This window comes from Procambarus clarkii, chromosome 19 (assembly GCF_040958095.1).
Source record: "Procambarus clarkii isolate CNS0578487 chromosome 19, FALCON_Pclarkii_2.0, whole genome shotgun sequence".
Classification (NCBI taxonomy): domain Eukaryota; kingdom Metazoa; phylum Arthropoda; class Malacostraca; order Decapoda; family Cambaridae; genus Procambarus; species Procambarus clarkii.
The window spans coordinates 22,115,083-22,136,570 of NC_091168.1; the positions used below are offsets into that span (position 1 = coordinate 22,115,083).

General features: G+C 40.2%; 1 protein-coding gene across 4 annotated transcripts in view; it reads right to left on the minus strand.

The window, feature by feature from the left end:
• Positions 1–21,488, minus strand: part of LOC123757558 (potassium channel subfamily K member 6) — a 155,905-nt gene continuing 134,417 nt past the window's right edge. For 2 of the 4 annotated variants that reach the window (XM_045741302.2, XM_069327144.1), the window contains exons 2-6: positions 13,506–13,646; positions 11,702–11,874; positions 10,195–10,420; positions 9,242–9,411; positions 1–8,762 (exon numbers count right to left, since the gene is read on the minus strand). In XM_045741302.2, coding sequence (XP_045597258.1) covers positions 8,634–8,762; positions 9,242–9,411; positions 10,195–10,420; positions 11,702–11,874; positions 13,506–13,646 — 839 coding nt within the window. In that variant the 3' untranslated portion in view covers positions 1–8,633. Of the gene's footprint in view, positions 8,763–9,241; positions 9,412–10,194; positions 10,421–11,701; positions 11,875–13,505; positions 13,647–13,897; positions 14,465–19,311; positions 19,757–21,488 lie in introns of those variants that run through there. The other 2 variants (XM_045741303.2, XM_045741301.2) reach the window with 2 other exon arrangements.

Consider the following 21,488-nt stretch of genomic DNA (forward strand, 5'->3'; position numbering starts at 1 on the left):
TAAATTTTGATTTTTAATTTTTTTTAAGATGCAACAACAACTGTACAAGGTAAAATATACAGCATTTTACAAAATTCTGCAAACATGTGAGAACACTTCAGAGACAACACAAATGGCATTAGAGAAAAACTTGACTTAAAATGTAGTTTATAAGTGATACCGTTACAATAGCACTTACATGGTACTCATTTAATGATTCCAGAAAATGACTCTACACATTTACCAATATCATTATACATACTGGTATATATATTTTGTTAATGTATATGTATTTTGTTAATGTGCTTCATGCATTTCTGCTATTAACATTAAAAGTTAAGTCAACTGATTCTCTCCTTGGTAACCAACACTCTTAATCCATCGGTACCCAAAGGTAGGATGAGAGAAAGCATTTTCACATTAACATAATTATGCACATGAACACACACACACACACATACACACCACTTTAACAAACAGGAGGAAGGATGTAGATAATTTTTACATTGAGAAAGAAATGACCAAAAATTACATTTTGGCATTTATTATAATAAAACACTATGATCATTAGTGGACCTTAATATCTTAACAAAAGTCAAATTTGAGTAGCTGCAGCACTTGCGTACTCTATGAAACTATTGCACCTTGATAACAAAAGATACCAAGCAATAACATATCCAACAGATCATCTTCTCGTATATTTAGCACATAGTTTTATAATAAATAATGCTGGAATGCTTTGTTATATCCTGCAAAAATGTTTGGCACAAAGTTTTCACAAGAATATATATTTTCAACTTATGAGTACTGTATATTATCTAAAATATAACATGTTGAATAATATACTTGGGGAAAACAATCCCAAGCTCAAATATTAATACTATACTTGAAATAACTTACAAAAATAACTTTGTTACAAATATGTAATATTTTGACTTATCAGAAAAAAATATGGACCTGAATTCAGAGAGAGCTCTTACATACGATGGCTTTTCCACTCCTATCTCCGCTCACACAAACTGATACACATGGGGGAAAAAAAATGACATTATATTTATTTATAATAATTTTCAAAAATGCAATTTTAAGTTGATATATTGCCCACAGTACAAAAATGCTGCTAATTAGTTTATTTGCCCACAGTACAAAAATACTGCCAATTTAATTTTAATTAAATTAGTTAATTTTAACTGGAAATACTGTAATTATTATTTTCATAACAGCTTGAACACTGGAATTATTTATGGGAGATTTATGGAATGTCATCTTATAGGCATATGTAGATAAATCCTTTTTCCAGTAAGTAATACAGTATGGCAAAATATGAGTGTAGATTAGAAGGAAAGAGTAAATGCACTGTTGATTTGGGACTTCATTATAGCACTATGCGTCATAAGAACCATGACTGAAAGCAGCGGAATGAGAATGTACCTGACTATGGGCATCTACAGATAATCTGGTTATATGAACACATTTGATCAAAACGGAGACAAACCAAATCAATAAAACAGCAGCCTTGCAGCAAGATGTACTGTTAAATTTGTTTCATGCTAAAAGTACAGTAGATTAAAATTAAATTGGAAATGATGCATTAGAACCTGTAACCTTCATTGTAAATCATATTTGTATTAATATATAAGAGAAATATTAATATATTTGTAAATTACAGTTGGCCTGCTGTTTGTCTAAGAACAAAATTAGACCCCCTCCCCCATGGCAAGTAGAAAGCCTATGTTATAGTGAAGTATTTGCTGCATATGAGTATGGAAGCTGCTATAACATCCACTTAACAGCACAGTACGCTAGCAGCAACAGGTATGTGAGGCAGAGTACCTGCAATAATATTGGTTTTGTGTTCCATCTCTTTTATATAAAATGATCAGGTTTAAAGAGAAAGTGTAACGGTGAAAGTGTATTATGATACGAGTATATGATGGCAGGCACATATCATAATGCAATCTTCCATTGATGTAGGTATCAGTTTACACGAACATCATCTCCATTTCAGGTTACTTTATACGTAAACATAAAAAATGTCTTCCAAACAGTGAAGAATCCTTTAGCATTGAAATGATTACATTATCACAGACATCAATATATAAGCCATTGAGTTGGAATGAGTTACCCTTATGACTACTGTATTAATTCATGATATTATTCAAAGGACTTAAAAACAGTTAAATGTGTTTAGGTTAACCTATAGAAATTATAGCTGGTTTTCCTAGATACAATGGAAGAGTTATATACAGTATTTTGACATGCAAGGTACTGTACATATATTTTTATAATTTTCTTCAGATTTCAGCTTAATAGGATGCGATCATATGTCATTGTTTGCCACTATGGTAAACAGCTTTTGATCATATCAAAATTCACAAGGCATAGTAAATGTTTCTATATTGGTATTGTAAGTTACAGGCACTTGGTATAAGTAGAAATACAGTACAGTATTCATAATGTTTGATGGCTCATGAACTTTTAGTGCAACTTGTTTAAATTGTTAGCAAGTGCAGACAGCCATGTGCTTTACCAACTTCTTTTTTCCAAAAATGCCCATTTTCCTATTTAGGTTTATTCGGATAAAAAAAAAGTTTGAATAATTGATAGGGTAGTTATTTCTGAAGAAAGTGCAATAAAGATGGAATTATTTTGCCCAGTGACTGTACACTGCATCACTTGAGCTGTGTTCATATACTAATGGATGGCTCAGATGCTTTAAACTCTGCAATGGCATTAGGTACATTAAAGTACCAGTACATGGTGAAAGGTAGTCTGCTGAGGTTACCTTATCACCATTAATCTCCACTTCAGTCAACAAAATACTATTATCCATCACCACCTTTTCTATCTAAATAACAATGCTCCTCCAATTATAAAATTTAAGTTAACAAGCGGATCAGAACTTCTCACATTGGTGAATACAAACAAAATGCTGTCAAATTTCTGTTACAAAATTAATTGTTTTCCATAGCATTTCACGATGATGAACCACTTATCCGAACACAGCGTCACAACGTGTTATCTGTTCAGTCTCAGTCCCAAGAGAAAGCACGTGGTTGTCTGTACTGTAATTATTAAAAGAATGTGTATGCTTTCATATGCTTTAGAAGTTTTCTCAGTGTGTAGCCTACATGGCAAGGTCTACCACATGCTGCCAATATTTTACTTAACACTGCTGTACATCTAGTTTCCCCTGAAGATTTAGTTTCTTAACCCCTGCACTGCACACCTGTTTTTGGCAAAAACTTCATAGTGCAATTGTTAAGGACATATTTTTGTTGTTTTTATAAATGTTTAGGTAAAGTTAATGTCAAAATGTTTCCAAACTCAACAATTTTCATTTCAAAACACAAAGAGTGATGAAAACATTAAAAAACATTAAAATATATCCTAAATAAAAAAAAATAGTACAACTCTTAGAACGAGATTTTTCGGTTGGCGCAGCACAGTGAAAAACTTTGAGGAGAGTACATGTCCTCATAATTTTTCTTAAATTCAAAACCAAGTTTTAGAAACATTGAAGAGTATGTACTGTAATAGTATAGTTGGGTTGAGTGGAAGTAGATGTGGCGGGTTGAGTGGAAGTAGATATGGTGTGAGAGGACAAGAATAATCAGTACACACCCAAGTTGAAATGAACAGGACTGAATAGAAGCAGTTTGTTGAAATTATTATTAAGGGTGGAGTCTCCTCCTCGGTGGAGGCAGAAACAAATGGGCAGAGTTTCTTTCACCCTGATGCCCCTGTTACCTTACAGTAAAATAGGTACCTGGGAATTAAACAGCTGCTACAGGCTGCTTTCTGGGGGTGTGTAACAAAAAGGAGGCCTGGTCGAGGACCAGGCTGCGGGGATGCTAAGCCTCAAAATCATTTCAAGATAACCTCAAGAAGAAGGGTCAAACATCACAATACAGGAACAGGAGTAGAATCTACATCATAAGAGTAGAAACAACTCCGTTTCATTGTTTTCATCTTTCTAACAAGTGAACCCCACCCTATCAAAATAGGAATTGGGAAAATAATAATGTTTCTTAATCAAAAGCCTAAAATACATTCTAATCTCAATAGAACAGATTACGCTTGAATGTAAACTAGGCAAACTGAAAAGAATTGGCTACCGGACAAACCCAGTGTAATGGAATAGGGTGTCCATGAGACCAAGGGGTCCTTGAATGCCTACACTGAACCAACTAGGCAAAGGCAGACACCAATTTTTCCCGTTTTTAAATTTTACTATTAGAATATCTTTAACCCTCAAAGTGTGGCTATTGTAATTAATTAGAATGTAATTACCCACTTCAAGTCCCCGAACCAACAGACACACACAGTGGAAGCAAGAACATGAGCTGCTTATGCTCTTGTATGTAATAGCCTATTAATATCCATTATGTTTCATCCACTTCATCTCAATCATGTCCTGTACCACCTCAACCCAAAGAGAATATTAGCTCTTGCTAAAGCATTGCAAACCTGAATGGTCCCCAGGGATATATGCAACCGAAAACTCACACCCCAGACACACCCCACCCTGGATGACATCCAGGATCATCCCTAAATGTACACAGTATTACACCGATCAATGGTGGTGGTCACGGTACTGTGTACTTTTAGGGGCGATTCTGGACGTCATGGGTTCAAATACTGGCCGGGTAATGAAGAGTTCTTAGCGATTAATAATTTTTACTATGATAAAATTATAATTATTATACTGTATATATGTAATACTGTATATATAAGTACTGTATCTCCCTTATTATACTATGCAAAGTCTGTAATTATGTAAGTGTAATTAACAAAGTTTAGCTACTGGATGAGCTATGCTCGTGGTGTCCCATCTTCCCAGCGAGCTGTCATATAGTGCTTTAAAACTACTGATGGGTTTGGTCCCACACCACCACCTCTCCTTAACTTATTCAACCATTTATCGCTCTATTTGCAAAAATAAACTATTTTAATTTTTTTTTGGCAACTTTGTTTCCATAGCTTGAATCTACAACCTCCTGTTCTTGGAGGTGCAGGTTTCAAGAACTCCTCCCTGTTAGTTCCTGCTACTGTTTTGTAAGTATTGATCATATTACCTGTTTTTTCTCGTCTTCTAGCTTTAGCACATTTGATGCCAGCCTATAGCCTCTCCTCGTAACTATTTTTTTTCAGTCCTGGAAGCAATTTAATTGCATGCCTTAGACCCTTTTCCAGTTTACTTATGTGCTTCTTGAGATATATGGGCACCATACAACTGCTGCATATTCCAGTTTTGTTCACTAAATGTTGTGAACAGTGTTTTACTATTTCACTATCATTGAATTGAAGAAAAAAGATTGAAAAGTGATTCTGAAATTGAAAAATGTAGTACTGTACTGTAGAATTTGATTTTTCATACATTCTAGAATTTAATGTTTCTCCCTGATACAGTTGAGAAAGGCTTCAGAGAATAAGAGCAGACTTTCAAATCAACATTCTAAAACTCATTTTCAGAGTGAAATTTCAGTATTAAGGTCATGTATACGATGTTTAATAACATACCTGGCTAAGCGTCACTGCTGCCAAAATCGAGGTGAGAGTACGGGTGCATTCTCCAATCCTCTATTTTGGCAGGAAATATAAATTTTTATGCCATCAAAATTCAGTCTCTCACATGCCGTGCCCTCTAGAAACTTAAACATGTCAAGATCAAAGATGTGTATGGTCTTCGGTCATCCATACCAACCTAGCACATGGTATTTCTTGCAGCTTTTTCTTCTCAAACAAAGCTGCAGATGTTGACATACAACAGGAAGATCAAAGATGTCAACCAACTTGCTGGATTATGACAACTACAGTATCTTCCATAGGTAAGTGTTCATTTTGTTCCTCTTCCATCATTAAAATAAACATTTAAATGATATCGTTAGTTTTTGTTATTTTCATTGAGTCACGGTGGGGGTGCCACTGTGAGTGTAATTGCAATCTGACAAAAATGAAGTACATAAGTCATTTTCATTCAAAATGCCTTTGACTTTCATTACTATTACAATCATTTTTATTTAGGCACGAGTACAGTACATACATAAGATGATACATGAACTGTGGAGGATTCCAAAGTGTCATAAGTACAGTGCCTAAAGCCACTAATACACAGCATTTTGGGCCTGGCATAATTAAACTCTGCTAATGGGAAAGTACACACTAAGCTGTAATTAAAAAAATCTAGAAAGCATATTTAAGTGACCGAGATATGGCATTTTTAAATTAAGGTAGCAAAACATTGAGATTTTTTTTTATAATGGTGCTTAGCAATGCATGTTAGTAAATGCCTCATATTCTAGAAGAATAAAGGTGTGGCAACACCATCGCAGTTTCATGCTAGTAAAGATCATTGATAGAACTCGGGTATTTTTTGCTGGTAAAGGGCATTGATAGAACTCGGGGGGTTTTATGCTAGTAAGAGGCAAAAATATAGCTGAGGTGCTATACGAGTACTAGTACTGCATATTACTGTGAACTTTGCTTTTTCCAAGTTCAAATTAAACATTATAATTTCATTAATTTAAAAACACTAGTGGCAGTATATATTAGTGGCTGGTTTTAAGGCAAAGTGAACAATAACATCTAAAAAAAAAAAACTAAACCTTTGTTCTTGCATAATCTGCATGTTCAATAGAACCACCGTATGGCAGCGCACAACCAATTTCTTACTAACTGGATAAATGATTTAGTTTAATCTTTGCTGCATAGATGAATTATATAATGCAAATATAATACTGAATTATAAAAAATGTATAAAATCAAATGACCTGAATATTTCACAAGAGTTTTGGAAGGGGATACCACATTTTGTCTTCAGTACTGTATATGATGACAGCTTTCCTAATGGATTCATTTATTTGTACAGTATGTAATGAACACAAATGCTTTTATACAGCTTATACATATATGACTTTTATACAACTTATAAAAATTAACTATCATAATTTAACAAAAAGGCTTTAAAAGTAGTAAAAATATTCTTCTTAAACTAGAGTACCATGAAGGCACCTCTTAAAAACAAAATTAGTGTGTTAAATGTAAACGATAATAATTGCATTTAAGAAGTACAGTACTGTAAATGAAGAATCTTGCGTATATTACCTTACACGTTAAATTATTTATATAATACAGTATAATGGTCGTTCACTTTCTGTTCTAGACATGTCATATTACTGCTAGAGTACCTACATAAATATGGACAAGTGCATATTGAGGTTTTAATTGAATTCTGAATAAAGAAAACCATTTTGTTGCATCATTCATGAGAAACATCACATCAACATTTCCAAATATATACAGCTAATACCTGAAACTTTTCCAACCCTTAAATGACAACACAAAAACAGGACAATATGATAGACATTTGTAAAAAAATACAGAAGGATAGTAATTTACTTTTCAACAGAACTTCTCACACCGTTACAACTGCCACATGTACAGAGTAAACTTTCACAACTGATAACATCTTCAATAACAAACATGTGTAGTGTTTAAAGACAAGACAAACATGTACAAATACATTAATCTACTCTATTTTATTTCTCAGTTTACAACTTGATATTGTTCAGGTATTTTTCCAAACAATTCAGATTTGCCAATTCAACAGCAAACTATGGTATTAATAGCAATAAGAATTATGCCTGTGTACCTTTCAAGTCTAAGCTGGAACTCCACTGATACATGAAGTTAGACAGCATTTTCAACTGAAAAAAATGTACACACGTTAAATTGTATTTCTTTGTGTCAGCAGTTAGTTTTCAGTTTCAATTTATTAAGACTTAGAGATGCATCTTAGATATCCATTATTGTACACAAAGATCAACAATATTAAATTAAAAATGACATCTAACAATTTCACTTAAAGATGAAGATAATCAGCAAAAATTCGGTGCAATCTTTTAGATAAAATGATGGGTTTTAATTTTTGGTATAATGCCTGAATGAAAAAGTAACTCTCTCTTGAAGGATAGTACTGTATTACTATTTGGTAAAATCGCACGGTCTTAGAACTTTGTTCCTATAATTAACTAATTTGTAGAATGCACGCTACACTGTTCACAAAGTTGTGTAGACAATAGAAATTCCCTTTGCCACATTTAAATATAATACAAGAAATCAAGAATGTAATCCTTTCTTAAATTTATGGGGAGAGAAGCAAAAGAAAGCAAGGCTCGAATATGATTTTATATTGATAAAATAATGACAAAAAATAAACTATCGATCACTTGTAGACGTTTACATTTTTTGTAAACGTGAAAGAATGTTCTAGTTTGTGCATAACAATAGTATAATTCATGAATGGCTTACCCTTTATTTTTTATATACCCTTATTGCAATAATGTTTATTAACATGACTTTGAAAGGATAATTAACCTTTCTAATTATCTTGTAAAATTTACTCCTTTAGCTGCAATATTAGCATAATTTCTTTCAATTACATAATAATGAAAATATGGGCTATAACATTATTGAAGTGCAACATCAATAGCTATAATTGCTTATATTCTAAGCCTGAAACAGAATAATTCAGGCATTGTTAGTGTTTTTTTTGGCATACTGGGAGCCAATACTGTATTATTTAATACAATATATTAGCAAGAAAGAGCTAAACTGCTTATATCATAAATTAGCAAGAAAATGCATGCATTTCACTGGTTTCCTGGAATAATTGGAGGCATCTGTGCATGGACGGGAGTGGTGTCTTCCTCAGGACTGGGGGAGTCTACTGGCCTTGATACCACCTTCACATTCTGGCGGACTGTCTGATCGTTGTGCTGCTGTAAATTTTACACACATTATTAGGGGTTTATTTGGATGATATTGTATTTTGTCCTATAGAATAATTAAACCATAAATTAAACCCTTAACTTTGCAGGGTGCAGCTTTGTGTGGCACAATGGTTAATGCAATGAACTGATTACTCGGGGGAAATAAATCGCGGGAAATCGCGGATTACTCGTGGGAAATAAATAGCTAGACCTCACTCCTCCGTAAACACTGTTTAATAAGTAACCCTCCTACCTCTCGCCTTCCCGCCCCTTTCCTCCCACCCACCCTAACTGCTTTCCCACCACCTCCCTCTCAACCTGCCTCACCCCCCTCCTCCATCTCAACCTGTCTCCCCCCTCCCTTTCAACCTGCCTCACCCTCCCTTCCTCCTACATTTCAACCTGCCTCACCCCTCCTCCTACCACTCCCACCACATAAAATAAAGAGTTTGCTAGTAAGAGCTTGCACAAGACGGGGTGGTTGGTACCTGTGTGTACTTGGGAGTGACGCCAGCCGTGCCACTGAGTCTCATCCTCTCAGGGTCGCCCGGGGCAGCCTCAGCGCTCCGCAGGAGGAAGAGCCCCAGGTTTAGCTGAGGGATGTCGTTATAGAGGTGGAGCAGCAGCATGACGAAGGTCAGACCCAAGAGTAGGTAGCCTGTGGCACAGTAAACGCCTTACTTGCAAGCACAAATCAGTATGGGTTTTTGTTGCTGAGAAATGTAGTTTCTAAATGCAGATTATATGTATACTTAAATGAGTGTGTGTAACATTCTTTTATGCTGTAAAACTAACTTATTTTTAATCAAGTTTTGAATTTGAATTCAAGTTAATTCCGCAGGATGAACAGGGAAAATAATGATAAAACTTTGTAGCATTGAATGTAAAAGGCACAATAACTGTACAATAATGTTAATGCAAGCCTCAAAGAAGTGAATAAAAAACAAGAGGAGGTTCATATGATACTTCTGCACCATCTGGTGATATAGTAATTCGAGCTGTAGCAAAAGTGTAGAACACAATAGAACGCTGAATATGATGCCCATCAGTCGGCCGTACATAATGAAAATTCACACCTCAGTCAGTCGCTGACCAAGAGCTAGGTCACCGGCTGGGTCAGGTTAGGTTATTAACATCTAACTTTCCTTGCATCTCCCTCTGTCCTCTGATCCGGAATACTTAGGTTTATAAACAAGTCAAATATTCGGGGGTGGCAGCACTCCTGTGTATATGCTGACAGTAGCAGCTAACACTTCTGTGTCTGTCTGTCTCTGTCTCTGTTTCTCTCTGTCTCTCCAGTTTACTACTCAGCTCAAAGTATCTTGAGCATTTACATCGATGATGTTCACCATGACTTATCACAATGGTGACAAGGGCTAGTGTGTTTACAGAGCAATATTTCTAAATTTAACTACGAAAGTAATTGGCAAATAGATCTCACCTGTGATGCAGACTTTGTATAGCGGCCTCATAGGCTGGTCCTGAGCGTCCCCCGGGATGTAGTCGCCGAGGCCGATCGTAGTTAGTGAGATGAAGCAGTAGTAGAGAGAGTCCAGGAAGTCCCAGCCAGGTTCCAATTTGGCAAAAATAAGTGACGGAAAGACCATGAAGAGCACGAAGGCGATGACTCCAACAATAGCCAGGTGAAACACGCGAATGTTGAAAGGCTGCAGTAGTATACATTAGGATCATTATTCATACTGTATTTCAGTATTGCATAACAATGAATAAATCAACAGTTCCACATTAAATAATAAAGCGTGAAGAATACTTAAATATTGTTGAACATTCGATCAATCCACTCACTAATACCAGTGATGTTAATATTACCCTATTAGGCGTTCTTTACTATACTATAGCAGCCGAGATGTCGACCGTGTTGCTCATGGCTATTACGACCTGCTCCCAGGATTGGCACTATAGGAATCAAGTTCAAGTATGTTTATTGAGACAAGAAAGAAATACATCTCAAAGGGATAGAGTAGCTTAGGCTATTTCTACCCCCTCTACTTCAAGTCCGTCAAGGGACGCACAAATTCAATGAGTACAAATACACAAATCAGCTATAGGAATCTTTTGCATCACATGAATTAAGGACCATTCACTTAAGTATGTTTAGTGATAGGCCTTGAATGTTTTGGATTATGTGTGGGATTTTGATTAGTTAAATTATAGAGCATTAATAGATAGGTTGGGTTATGAAGAAGGAAAATTATCTGGCAGCCTTGTATTCAAAAGGGCTCGAGACCTCAGCTTGGTAAATGTCGGTCCCATTTCCCTGGCAGATGGTGGAAAACCTTGATACTCGCAGCGCTGGTATACTCTGTGGTAATTGAATGTTAGTGTAATGTTAAGCTAAGATGTTAGTTATGCTTAGAACTGATTAGTGGCAAGTAAATATTTGTATTGAAGAGTAAGTAATGTTACTGTACGATCAATTTTATGATTCAGGCAGCGGCTACATTGCGAGGAAGAAGCTCTTCTCTACTCAACTGAACTACAGGGCGGACATAGTGCTGTGGCTCGCCTTTCTTACCTCCTTCCTTCTCCTCTCTCCTTATTCTCTAAATAACAAGTACATATATATTTGTTACCAAGCCATTAGTTGTTCTAAGTGTATTTGTTCTGTGTTCACTAGGTCAGTGTTTGAGCCCCAAGTGTTTGCCTCTCTGGTGTGGCCTAAGGATCACGTGTTGAAATTATTTAGTGTTGTGTTCTGTCCCTTAAGGAATTTAGAATTTACCTCTAGTTTGCTGTATGTAATCCACGTCTCCTGTTTATGTGGCCCAATACAATATAAATATGGTCTATATTACTATGCAACCAATAAATGAATTATTCATAAAAAAAATAATACAGGATGAGAAGGATGTACGTTATCTTAAATCACTTTTAAACAGTGAAATATGGGAAAAAAAGAAATAGTATACAAAATAAGGGTGGTGTACCTGGTAGAGATGACCGAGCTTGGAGTTGAGCCAGTAGAGGAGCCAGGTAGCGGGCAGCAGTAGCCGCTCCACCAGCGCCGTCAGCAAGATGAACGTCATGGGAATGCCAATGATGGCATAGATGATGCAGAAGATCTTCCCGCCTTCTGAGAGCGGGTGAACATGCCCGTATCCTGGTGAAACAATACCATCTTGCTCTTAAGGCTCTTTGTTCCGCAACATTTGCCTTAGGCTGCACGATCAGTGAAGTTAAGCAACGGCGGGTTTGGTTAGTACTTGGATGGGTACTGGGAACTTGGGAATACTAAATGCTTTTGGCATTAAATTTTATGCCCGAAACGCGCTCCGAGTATTAGTAACTTTGTGCAATATATATACTGTATATGTATCTGCCTCTGTTCATGTATCATATGTATGTAAATTTGTGTAAATAAATTCCATTATACAAAAGTAGATACATAGCATACAAGAATAGTGTAGGATTACTGAGCTAAGAAGAACACCATGCCTAAAGCCACTAATAAGCTGAGCGTGTCAGGCATAATGTGGGGAAAATGGTGAACAATATAGAAGCTCAATGAGGTAACTTAGAACTAAATGAGATCAGAAACATCAGTGAACTGAACTAGAGAGAGAAATAAAATTACAAATATTACGTGATGAGTGGAACAGCAGAAGTTGCAACAGAACAGACAGTAATTTTCCAAAAATAAACAGATCGTATAATTTTTTGTATTAAAGTTATTAAATTGTTAAACTATTAAATTTACATTGTTTTATTACATTTAATTAATAGGTTACGCCATTAAATTTGTGCACGACTGATATGAATAACAATTCAGGTTCAATAATTAATGTTCAATAACAGCAAAACAAAGGTTGCAACTTCGGGTGGTCTGTCTGCCTTGGTCCCTCCACCTGCACTCAACTCTCACATGTGGCTCCTAGTAGCTGTTTACAGGCAACAGCGGCCACTTCCCGGTAAACAACCTCCAATTGGCGGGCAAAACCAGGCGAGGGTAGCTGACGGTTAGCCCTCGGTGAACTAAGGCTTCTCTACCTACGTATGCGAAGACTGGACCCGGCGGACTGTGCAGAGGAACCCACCTGCCACAACTGCCGGCACTACGAGTAAGAAATTCCCAGCTGTACAACCCTCCCAGTGACCTGTAGGCACTCTGACTGCAAAACCACGTAAAAACACATTCTTCCACGACACATCCTCCAACCACTCCCAGATATTCAACACGGTGTACCACTGGCACGCCAAAGAACGATGTAATCACATCTGAGACGTAAAGACCCGAAATACGACAACATAACAACCCATCTTTAACTAATCTATCCCAATACCCTAACCTATCTGAATTACGACTAACTCCCGAACATACTTCGACTCGCAAACTTAGTCTCTTAACTAAACCACACACTTTCCATAGAACAGCAACATTTGCTACCACCATCAACACAACTCTTCATCTTTGCCATCCTGAGTCCATTTCCACGCACATCGATGACTTCCAACCTCTGCCAAATCATGAACATTGATGCGCCACTGTGAGTGACGCATCTATCAACATTACCGCTCGTGGAGCGCAGCTAGGGCGCAGTGAGACACGAAGAACACTGTTGGCCATCCACTGCATCCTAATCTATCACCCAGCTGTCTCTACTTGTCCTGCCCGCCACTGGACTTAGATACGCCGGGGCGAGAGTGAGGCTGACGATTTGCGTAATCGTCACATTGCCACCCTATGGTGGTGAGTGGGGTGTTACCTATGGTGATGACAGTGGTGAGTGTTACCTATGGTGGTGACAATGGTGCTGGAGAAGAAGAAACTCTGGCCAAACGACCAGTTGGGCTCACTGGTAACATTCTTGGCCGCCGACACCCCGCGATTGTTAGCGCTGATAATCTCCACAATCAGCTCCTCAAGGTCAGAGTCTGTGGGGGGCGAGAATACATTACCATCACAGCAATTACAATCCTCGGTTATTACATACAACATACTTGTATCAGTCCTAGAGTAATCAAATATTACTTGCGTTAATCGGGGTTAGGGGGGAGGGGGAATGGTGCACAACCACTTGGACTATCGGGGATTGAACGCCAACCTGCATGAAGAGAGAGCGTCGCTCTACCGTACAGCCCAAGTGGTTGGGTGATGGGGAATTAAGAATTAGAGACCAGTTTACCTGTCACACAAGGATGTTCCTGAAGAAAGGAAGCGCGCATGTTCCTGAGCTTGTGGATATAAGCCTGCTCGATGGGTCCCTCGATCCGGGAGAAGAGAGCGGCGCCCAGGAACAGGTAGGACCAAAAAAGCGGAACATAGATCAACAGGAGTATATCGGGTCTCCAAATGCAAGAGAGGACGTAAGACGAGGAGTAGATACGTCCATTGCTAGCAGACCCGCCCTCTATAGTCTGGTAGCCCCTATATGCATAGGATGCGCCTCTGTTGAACATCATCGTCCCGTCGTCACTGTGTCCGGACGCTATCCAGCATCACCTGGGCCACCGCCGCCCGCTCTGCCACCCCTCGGCCTTACAACATCGCTCTCAACATGCTTCTAGCGACTCCTCTCTGCTAGGCCACACAAGATCATGCTCAAGTCCAAGTGGTCTCCTTGAGTTAGCGTCACAGAAAAATAGAAAGTCTATGCAATCTATTTCGCAGTTTGTATTTGCTTCTTTTAAATTGATAGATTATGTTTGAAGACGTAATTTGATAACGGGAGAGAAATTATTAGATCATCAGTGAAATTCTCCGCAGAGTGTTAGGGAAAATAGTGATGCCAGTGGTGGAGGCAGAACACCGTTGGGAGAAGTTGGGTGTTTTCCAGTGGTGGAGGGCAGTGGTGCATCAGTGGGGGATGCCAAGGTCAGTGCCAGTGGTGGAGGGCAGTGGTGCATCAGTGGGGGATGCCAAGGTCAGTGCCAGTGGTGGAGGGCAGTGGTGCATCAGTGGGGGATGCCAAGGTCAGTGCCAGTGGTGGAGGGCAGTGGTGCATCAGTGGGGGATGCCAAGGTCAGTGCCAGTGGGGTCAATGGAGTACCGGTGAGAAACTCCCCACTACACTAGACACGGGAGTCAAGGGCACCAACACAACCTTCAAACACTCATCATTATTCATCTGGGAAAAAGAAAAATACTGAGATAAATAAACAAAATTGTTGCAAGTCAGAAATATTTCGCAATACTCCTTATATCACTTTACTTCAGGTTGTTAAATCCCAGAGATATATCGCCTGGGACCCGACTCTGGGACACTGGTCCCCGGGACACGGGCCGGGAGGACATTACAGGCAGCGGGGAGAGGGGGGGGGGGGGGGGGAGGGGGGGGATTTGTCCCCGCGGCTGGAATGTAACTTCCGAGGACTAATGGTGACCCCATTACACATTGTTTTTGTGACATTTTGAGTGTAAGTGCTGTCGCATGTTCGCACACACTGCATGGGGGCGGGTGTACTCGCCTAGTTGTGCTTGCGGGGGGTTGAGTTTTGGCTCTTTGGTCCCGCCTCTCAACGGTCAATCAACTGGTGTACAGATTTCTGCGCTTCCCGGGCTCTATCATATCAACATTTGAAACACACACACACACACACACACACAAAACGTACGTACATACGTACGCGCGCGCGCGTGTGTGTGTGTGTGTGTGTTGGGTAAGAGTTGAAGGAAAGCCTCAGGAGAGGCTCAACATACCAACACATCCACCTTTAAGGAGTCGTCAGCTGCCTCACAGTTTCCACCAAATTTTCAAACCCGACGTCACGGTGCCCCCCCCCCCAAAAAAAAGCACTGCATCTTGAGGCAGCTAAACAAGTTTTAATTTTGCTAAAAGTAGTCGACCTTCACTAATTTGATGCCGATTAATCATAATATTTGCGCGGCCACTAGCCAGGGCAAAACAGACTTAAGAGTCGTCATCGGGAATGAACAAGTACACGCACCAATGTAATATCTAATCTAATGTCTAATCTATCTAATAATCTAAGTACCTAATCTAATGCTAGATTCAATAGTTATAAATTTTGAATGTACAAAAGTAAATGGAAATAAAACTGACTGTAGTTCAGAAGAGAGAGAAAGCATCAGAAGAAATGAAACTAAACAAAGGGGAGAAGACAAAGGAGAGAAGCAGGGGAAGAGGACAAAGGAGAAGGGGAAAGACGGATGATGATGAAGAGTAAACACGAGCAACCATGAACTAGTCGAGGTAGTGTCCCTAAGTCAATAGGGCCCAGGAGAGCGCTCGTTGTTTACATGCTACTGTAGGTCTCGAGCAAGGGTGTCCAGTCTAGGAACGGGAACTGTGTACAAGCCAACACATCAATGAGAGTGGTGATTAGTGGGACTTCTTGGCGTAAATGAGATTGGTGAGACCAGCGAGGACTCTCGTATGGCTGTGTGAGAAGCATGTGTGTGCTGGCCACAATCTGTGGCTCTATTATACTCAAGAAACTAGTTATACAGAACGAGGTCATCTAAACTGGATTAGTAACTGAATTAGGCCATCTAAGCCGAATTTATTTTATATTTTTGTTTATATATACAAGAATTCTTACATTCTTGTACGGCCACTAGCACGCATAGCGGTTTGGGCAAGTCCTTAATCCTAATGCTCCCCGAATCGTTCCTAATCGTTTAACAACCAGTACCCATTTTACTGTTGGGTAAACAGAGGCTACAGTTAAGGATTGGCGCCCAGTAAATCCTCCCCGGCCAGGATACGAACACAGGCCAATGCGTTCGCGAAACGCCAGGCGAGTGTCTTACCACTATGCCACGGGGTCTGCTGAATTAGTAACCGAACTAAGCCTCTGGGTGAATTAACCATGAGATTATCGGATCACCCCGCCGGTATGATGCCCACTTGTCAGGTCATGCCGTGTGTGTGGTGATGGTATTCCAGATCGCAATTTAATGTTGAATCAAATCGACGCTGATGTTTACAAGTGCTCAGACACGGAGATAAACTAACGCTGATATGTTCATCATGGTCGCCACCCGCCCGTCTGAGGGCAGGGAGCCACCCGCCCGTCTGAGGGCAGGGAGCCACCCGCCCGTCTGAGGGCAGGGAGCCACCCGCCCGTCTGAGGGCTGGTCGCCACCCGCCCGTCTGAGGGCAGGGAGCCACCCGCCCGTCTGAGGGCAGGGAGCCACCCGCCCGTCTGAGGGCAGGGAGCCACCCGCCCGTCTGAGGGCAGGGAGCCACCCGCCCGTCTGAGGGCAGGGAGCCACCCGCCCGTCTGAGGGCTGGGAGCCACCCGCCCGTCTGAGGGCTGGGAGCCACCCGCCCGTCTGAGGGCAGGGAGCCACCCCCTTGGTACCTGGGGTCACGCACGAATAATTTTTTCCATTACCATGTTTTGATTTTCCATAATTAAATTATTTAGTCAACCACGATAATGTGGAGGATACTTTAGCGTATAAGAAAAGGAAATCACAAGTTTCTGATCAAGACTGAGTCTTCACTTACACCCAAAGAATTAAATTCCCAAAAATCAAAGACAATCTACGAACTGGATGATTGTTATTGTCAGAATCTAAAAAATCTTAACATCTGAAATAGCTGCTTGGAATGAAAGAAATTTAAGAAATTTGAGAAAATTTTCAAACCTGTCATCCACATTCCTCCCTGACTCTCTTCCAAGAAAACTTGAAGTCCTCGTGTAAGTGGAACTCACACATCACAGCCCTAATGTTTCCAGAGGTCCTCTTCCATTCTTGTTTACAAATACCAGCACGTGTTCAAGAGGGAACGCCTCCATCTCTCCAGAGGTTTACAGTGGCATGAGGCTCACATGAGGCTGTTGGCCATGTAGCACGTTTTGCTGACCTTAGCGCCCCTGTGAGCGGTCGCCCAGCAGGAGGGAAAGAGGGTCTTTTCTCCTGCTGCTGCTGCGTATCAACTCTCCGTGTTGGTAGAGACACGTAGAGGTAGCTGCAGCTTCCTCTTGTAATGTATCATAATTTGCCATGGTGTACACCCTCGCCTTGCTGCAAGTTTGAAATGTGGAGGTTTGATTGTGGATAGTGTTTTTCAACAGATTTATAAGCTGTTACTGATGTTGAATCATTGTCATTTCTACGTTAATAGTTTTTGTTCAACGATACCCGAGCATGACCCCCCCCCCACTCTTTATGTGAGAGATTGGGAACGAGAAAATGGGAGGAAGGGTAGGAGAGAGAACAGATGGGAAGTGGAGACGAATGGGCGAGAGGATGAAAGAATGGGAGAGAGACTGGGAAGGAGAATGGGGAGAGGGAGAAACTGATAACCAGAGCCTGTGCCACTACCATGTACCCGTCTATCAAAGTGGGAGTCTGTCTGTCTGTACAAGGATGAAAGCCAGACCCTTGGGGCTAGGCCTCGGTCAACTTTGTGTGATGATTGTTGGTTTTGGTTTGAGTCTCATACGGTGGTCTCGGCCTTTGCCTCTTCCTTCTCCCCCTCCCTTTAAAAGGGAAATCTTCCGTTTCATTACACACAGAAATGACAATAGCGTGATGCATCAAATGAACAAATCTACAAGGGCCGTGACGAGGATTTGAACCTACGTCTGGGAGCATCTCAGACGCTGCCTTAATCGACTGAGCTACGACATGGTAAGAGAGTTGAAACCGAACTTCTACTGAACTTCTGTTTCCTTCACGAAGTCGGTAGATATGAAATGTGCAACCAAACGTCCGTAGATTTTGTATCATTTATTCTGACTATTAATGTTTTCACACATTGCCATGCAAGACCAATCTTCTGATCACACACTGGCGTTCTGGGCATAATATTTTTACTACAGTGATGTAGATGGTGGGCAGTGAAAATGGTTACAGAGACAGGCAGAGATGGGGAGGGCGTGTGTGGGGGGAGAGGGCTGAGCACCGCCAGGTACGCCACATAGTCTACAAGAGAATGCCTGTCTACTCAAGGTTGGGGGCAAGGACGCTTCGCCCAACTTGACAAGGTGGTCGGTGAGGGTCAAAAACACCCCCTTTGTCCTAGTAACAGGAGGTCGGCACCCATTGAGAGCATCCTTCCCCTCAAGAAATCGGGTGAAAGGAAAATATATTCTAGGGACTCTGCCGCCTTGGTCCAACCTTTTGTTGTATGGTTCGTGACCCGTCTGAGGCGTCGACTCGGGTTCCCGACCCGATCACTACTTAAATATAAATCCAGTTGGCCAGTATTAGATATTTTTTGAAAGCCTATCAATTTTGTGAGATTTATTAAGGCCACTGCATTAGCCGACTGACACGAGCAACAAGCGTAGGGGTATACATATATAAAAGAATGAGTTTGTGTAGATATAAAATTGGCGCGGTCTCATACCTCCTGCAATTTCCATAATTCTTATGTTTTATGGACACACTTGTCCTGAACACAGTCCATGACTAGAGTAACCATAGTGTATGTATACAGATAAATAGGGGTACACCTCTCTGTGTATACTCCCCCGTGCCTGGACTACCCCCTGTGTCGTTAAGAAGCGATGGGGTGCTGCTGCAGGCTGTTAGTGCTTGTTTATCTCTGATGTGCCATTCTGAATGATACATTGAACGAACAATATTTGTAATATCTATAACCTACTTTATGTTACTGACCTTTGTGTCCCGGGCTGAGGCCCTCCGACCCCATCAATACGAAACTGATGACGATAATGCATGTGTTCACTATATCCTCCAAACAACTACCGATACAAATTTTATCTTATACATTCTTAATACTTTTCTCCTTTTGCTAGAACTGAGAAGGGCGTGTGTTTTGCCTCATGTAAGGAAGGCAGCAGACACGCAAACTACCAATTCCAGGCGCGGGGCGGTAGTGATGACGTCAGACTTCCCACGCTTTGCAATCTGATTAAACACACGTTAAATCCTTCAGCGCGAATCTGTTCTAAGTCTGGCGCCCCAGTAGCCGCGCTAACTCCAGCAACACTAGCGTACACAAGAGGCGTTATTAAGTACAGTTGCAGCCTGGGCTTCTCAACAATTGTGTCCGTTACCTTCGGTCAATATTCTGGGTATTTCCCTTTGCCAGTTAATATTCACAATTTTATCCGCATTAAGTACTACCTTAGCTTTATATTGTTTAAATAATAACGAGGCGGCGAGAGTGAGGGAGGAGTGAGGGTGGGCGCCTCAACACTGACGGCGGCAACACTGCCTCCCTCCTGGGAAGCCCTCCAACACACTCGTACTTGGTCACTATCTTCCTTAGATACTGGCCATCACCGCCACTCTTGCTGTGGTATCTCACTACAAGCTCAAGGGCTCCTCAGCTATCACCGAGCGCTGATAACTACAGCATTTACATACCCAGGGAGTTAGGCTTCTCTTAGGCTTCTTGACCGTGAAATGGTTCAATACTTTACCTCTTACTTGACAAACTTTAAAATAATTTAAGCAGCAATTTTGCTAATATGTTCTTCAGTCAAATAATATTCGATACTTGATTTAAAAAGTAATATTTTAAATTGCCCGAACCTAACCTAACTTGAGAACTCACCAATAGGAAACGGAACAGTCCATCGATTTTGCGAGCCGCGATAATTTATAGAACTCCATATTTTAACGTTGGGGTTTTTATACACCAAAATGCAATGTACAGTTCGAGAGGACACGTTGTTACCAAACTGTAGCGTTCACGAACGTTGTGATTCGTTAGGTTACACTTGCACGTATTGAAGAACGTCACTGGAAGGCGCAGACGACTGTACTAGTGAAGGAAAAATAACTGAAATGCTTAAACCCCACATTGTTTGAGTTAGGAAAACGCTATTTGTCAAATATTGATACTGTTCTTAAAACATTCCCCCATTTTGCACCCGCAAGATAACGTAAGCTTTTAAGGGCTGATAGATGTTAATCTTCTTGTTTGAGGAGCTGTTCACTTGAGACAGTTAAGCAAGTCCCAGCTGTGTCTGGGTACAAGTGACAGGATGAACAACCCAGCGGGTTTTCTTCCATTTGGGGAGTGTTGTACATGCTGCTATGGCGGTGTGTCCACTCACAAGATGAGTGGCGCTGCCCAATAAACTCGCCCCTCGGGGCAAAATTTAAATTTAAAAATGCTTAAACCAGATAACTTTCACAACAAAGAAAAAGAAATCTCAACAGGGAGATCGAAGGAATAAAAGCGATTATACCCGTCTGAGGAAATGAAATTGGAACAGAAGAGAATACAAGAACAGAATTGGAATACAAGAGATAACAAATCCAAAATATTTTTTCACATGTGCGAAATCAAATTCAAAAGCCTCCACCAGTATTGGATCTATATTTACAAGTGAAGGTTCGTACACAGAGGACAACAAAGAAGTTAATGAAACCCTAAAAGGCCAGTATGAGGCTATATTTAGCACTCCAATAAACACAACCCGTCCTCCTGTTTAGACAATACTTATTTTATGTGCACCATAGTACAAACATTGACGTAATAAGGAATTCGATAGAATTTTGTATTTTTTCACTTTATAGTCCGAAAAAAATGAAGCGACGAAGCAAATTTAAATTGCTGTAACTAGATTAATCGTTATAATACTTGCGGGATTAAAGTTATTAATATCGTTTCTAATTGTATTTAATTACACAAATTTTATCGCTTTAACTATAAACATAATATTTTTGTAAATTAATCAAGATTCTCGAATGGTAATTTAATTCAGTAATGATTACTGACACCTCAAAAGCCATACAAAAACAACTGCTGTGACCTCTGGGATATTTGGCTACTTGCCCCCGCTCCTGTGCCAGGTAAGTTACGGGCTCACCATAGCCCG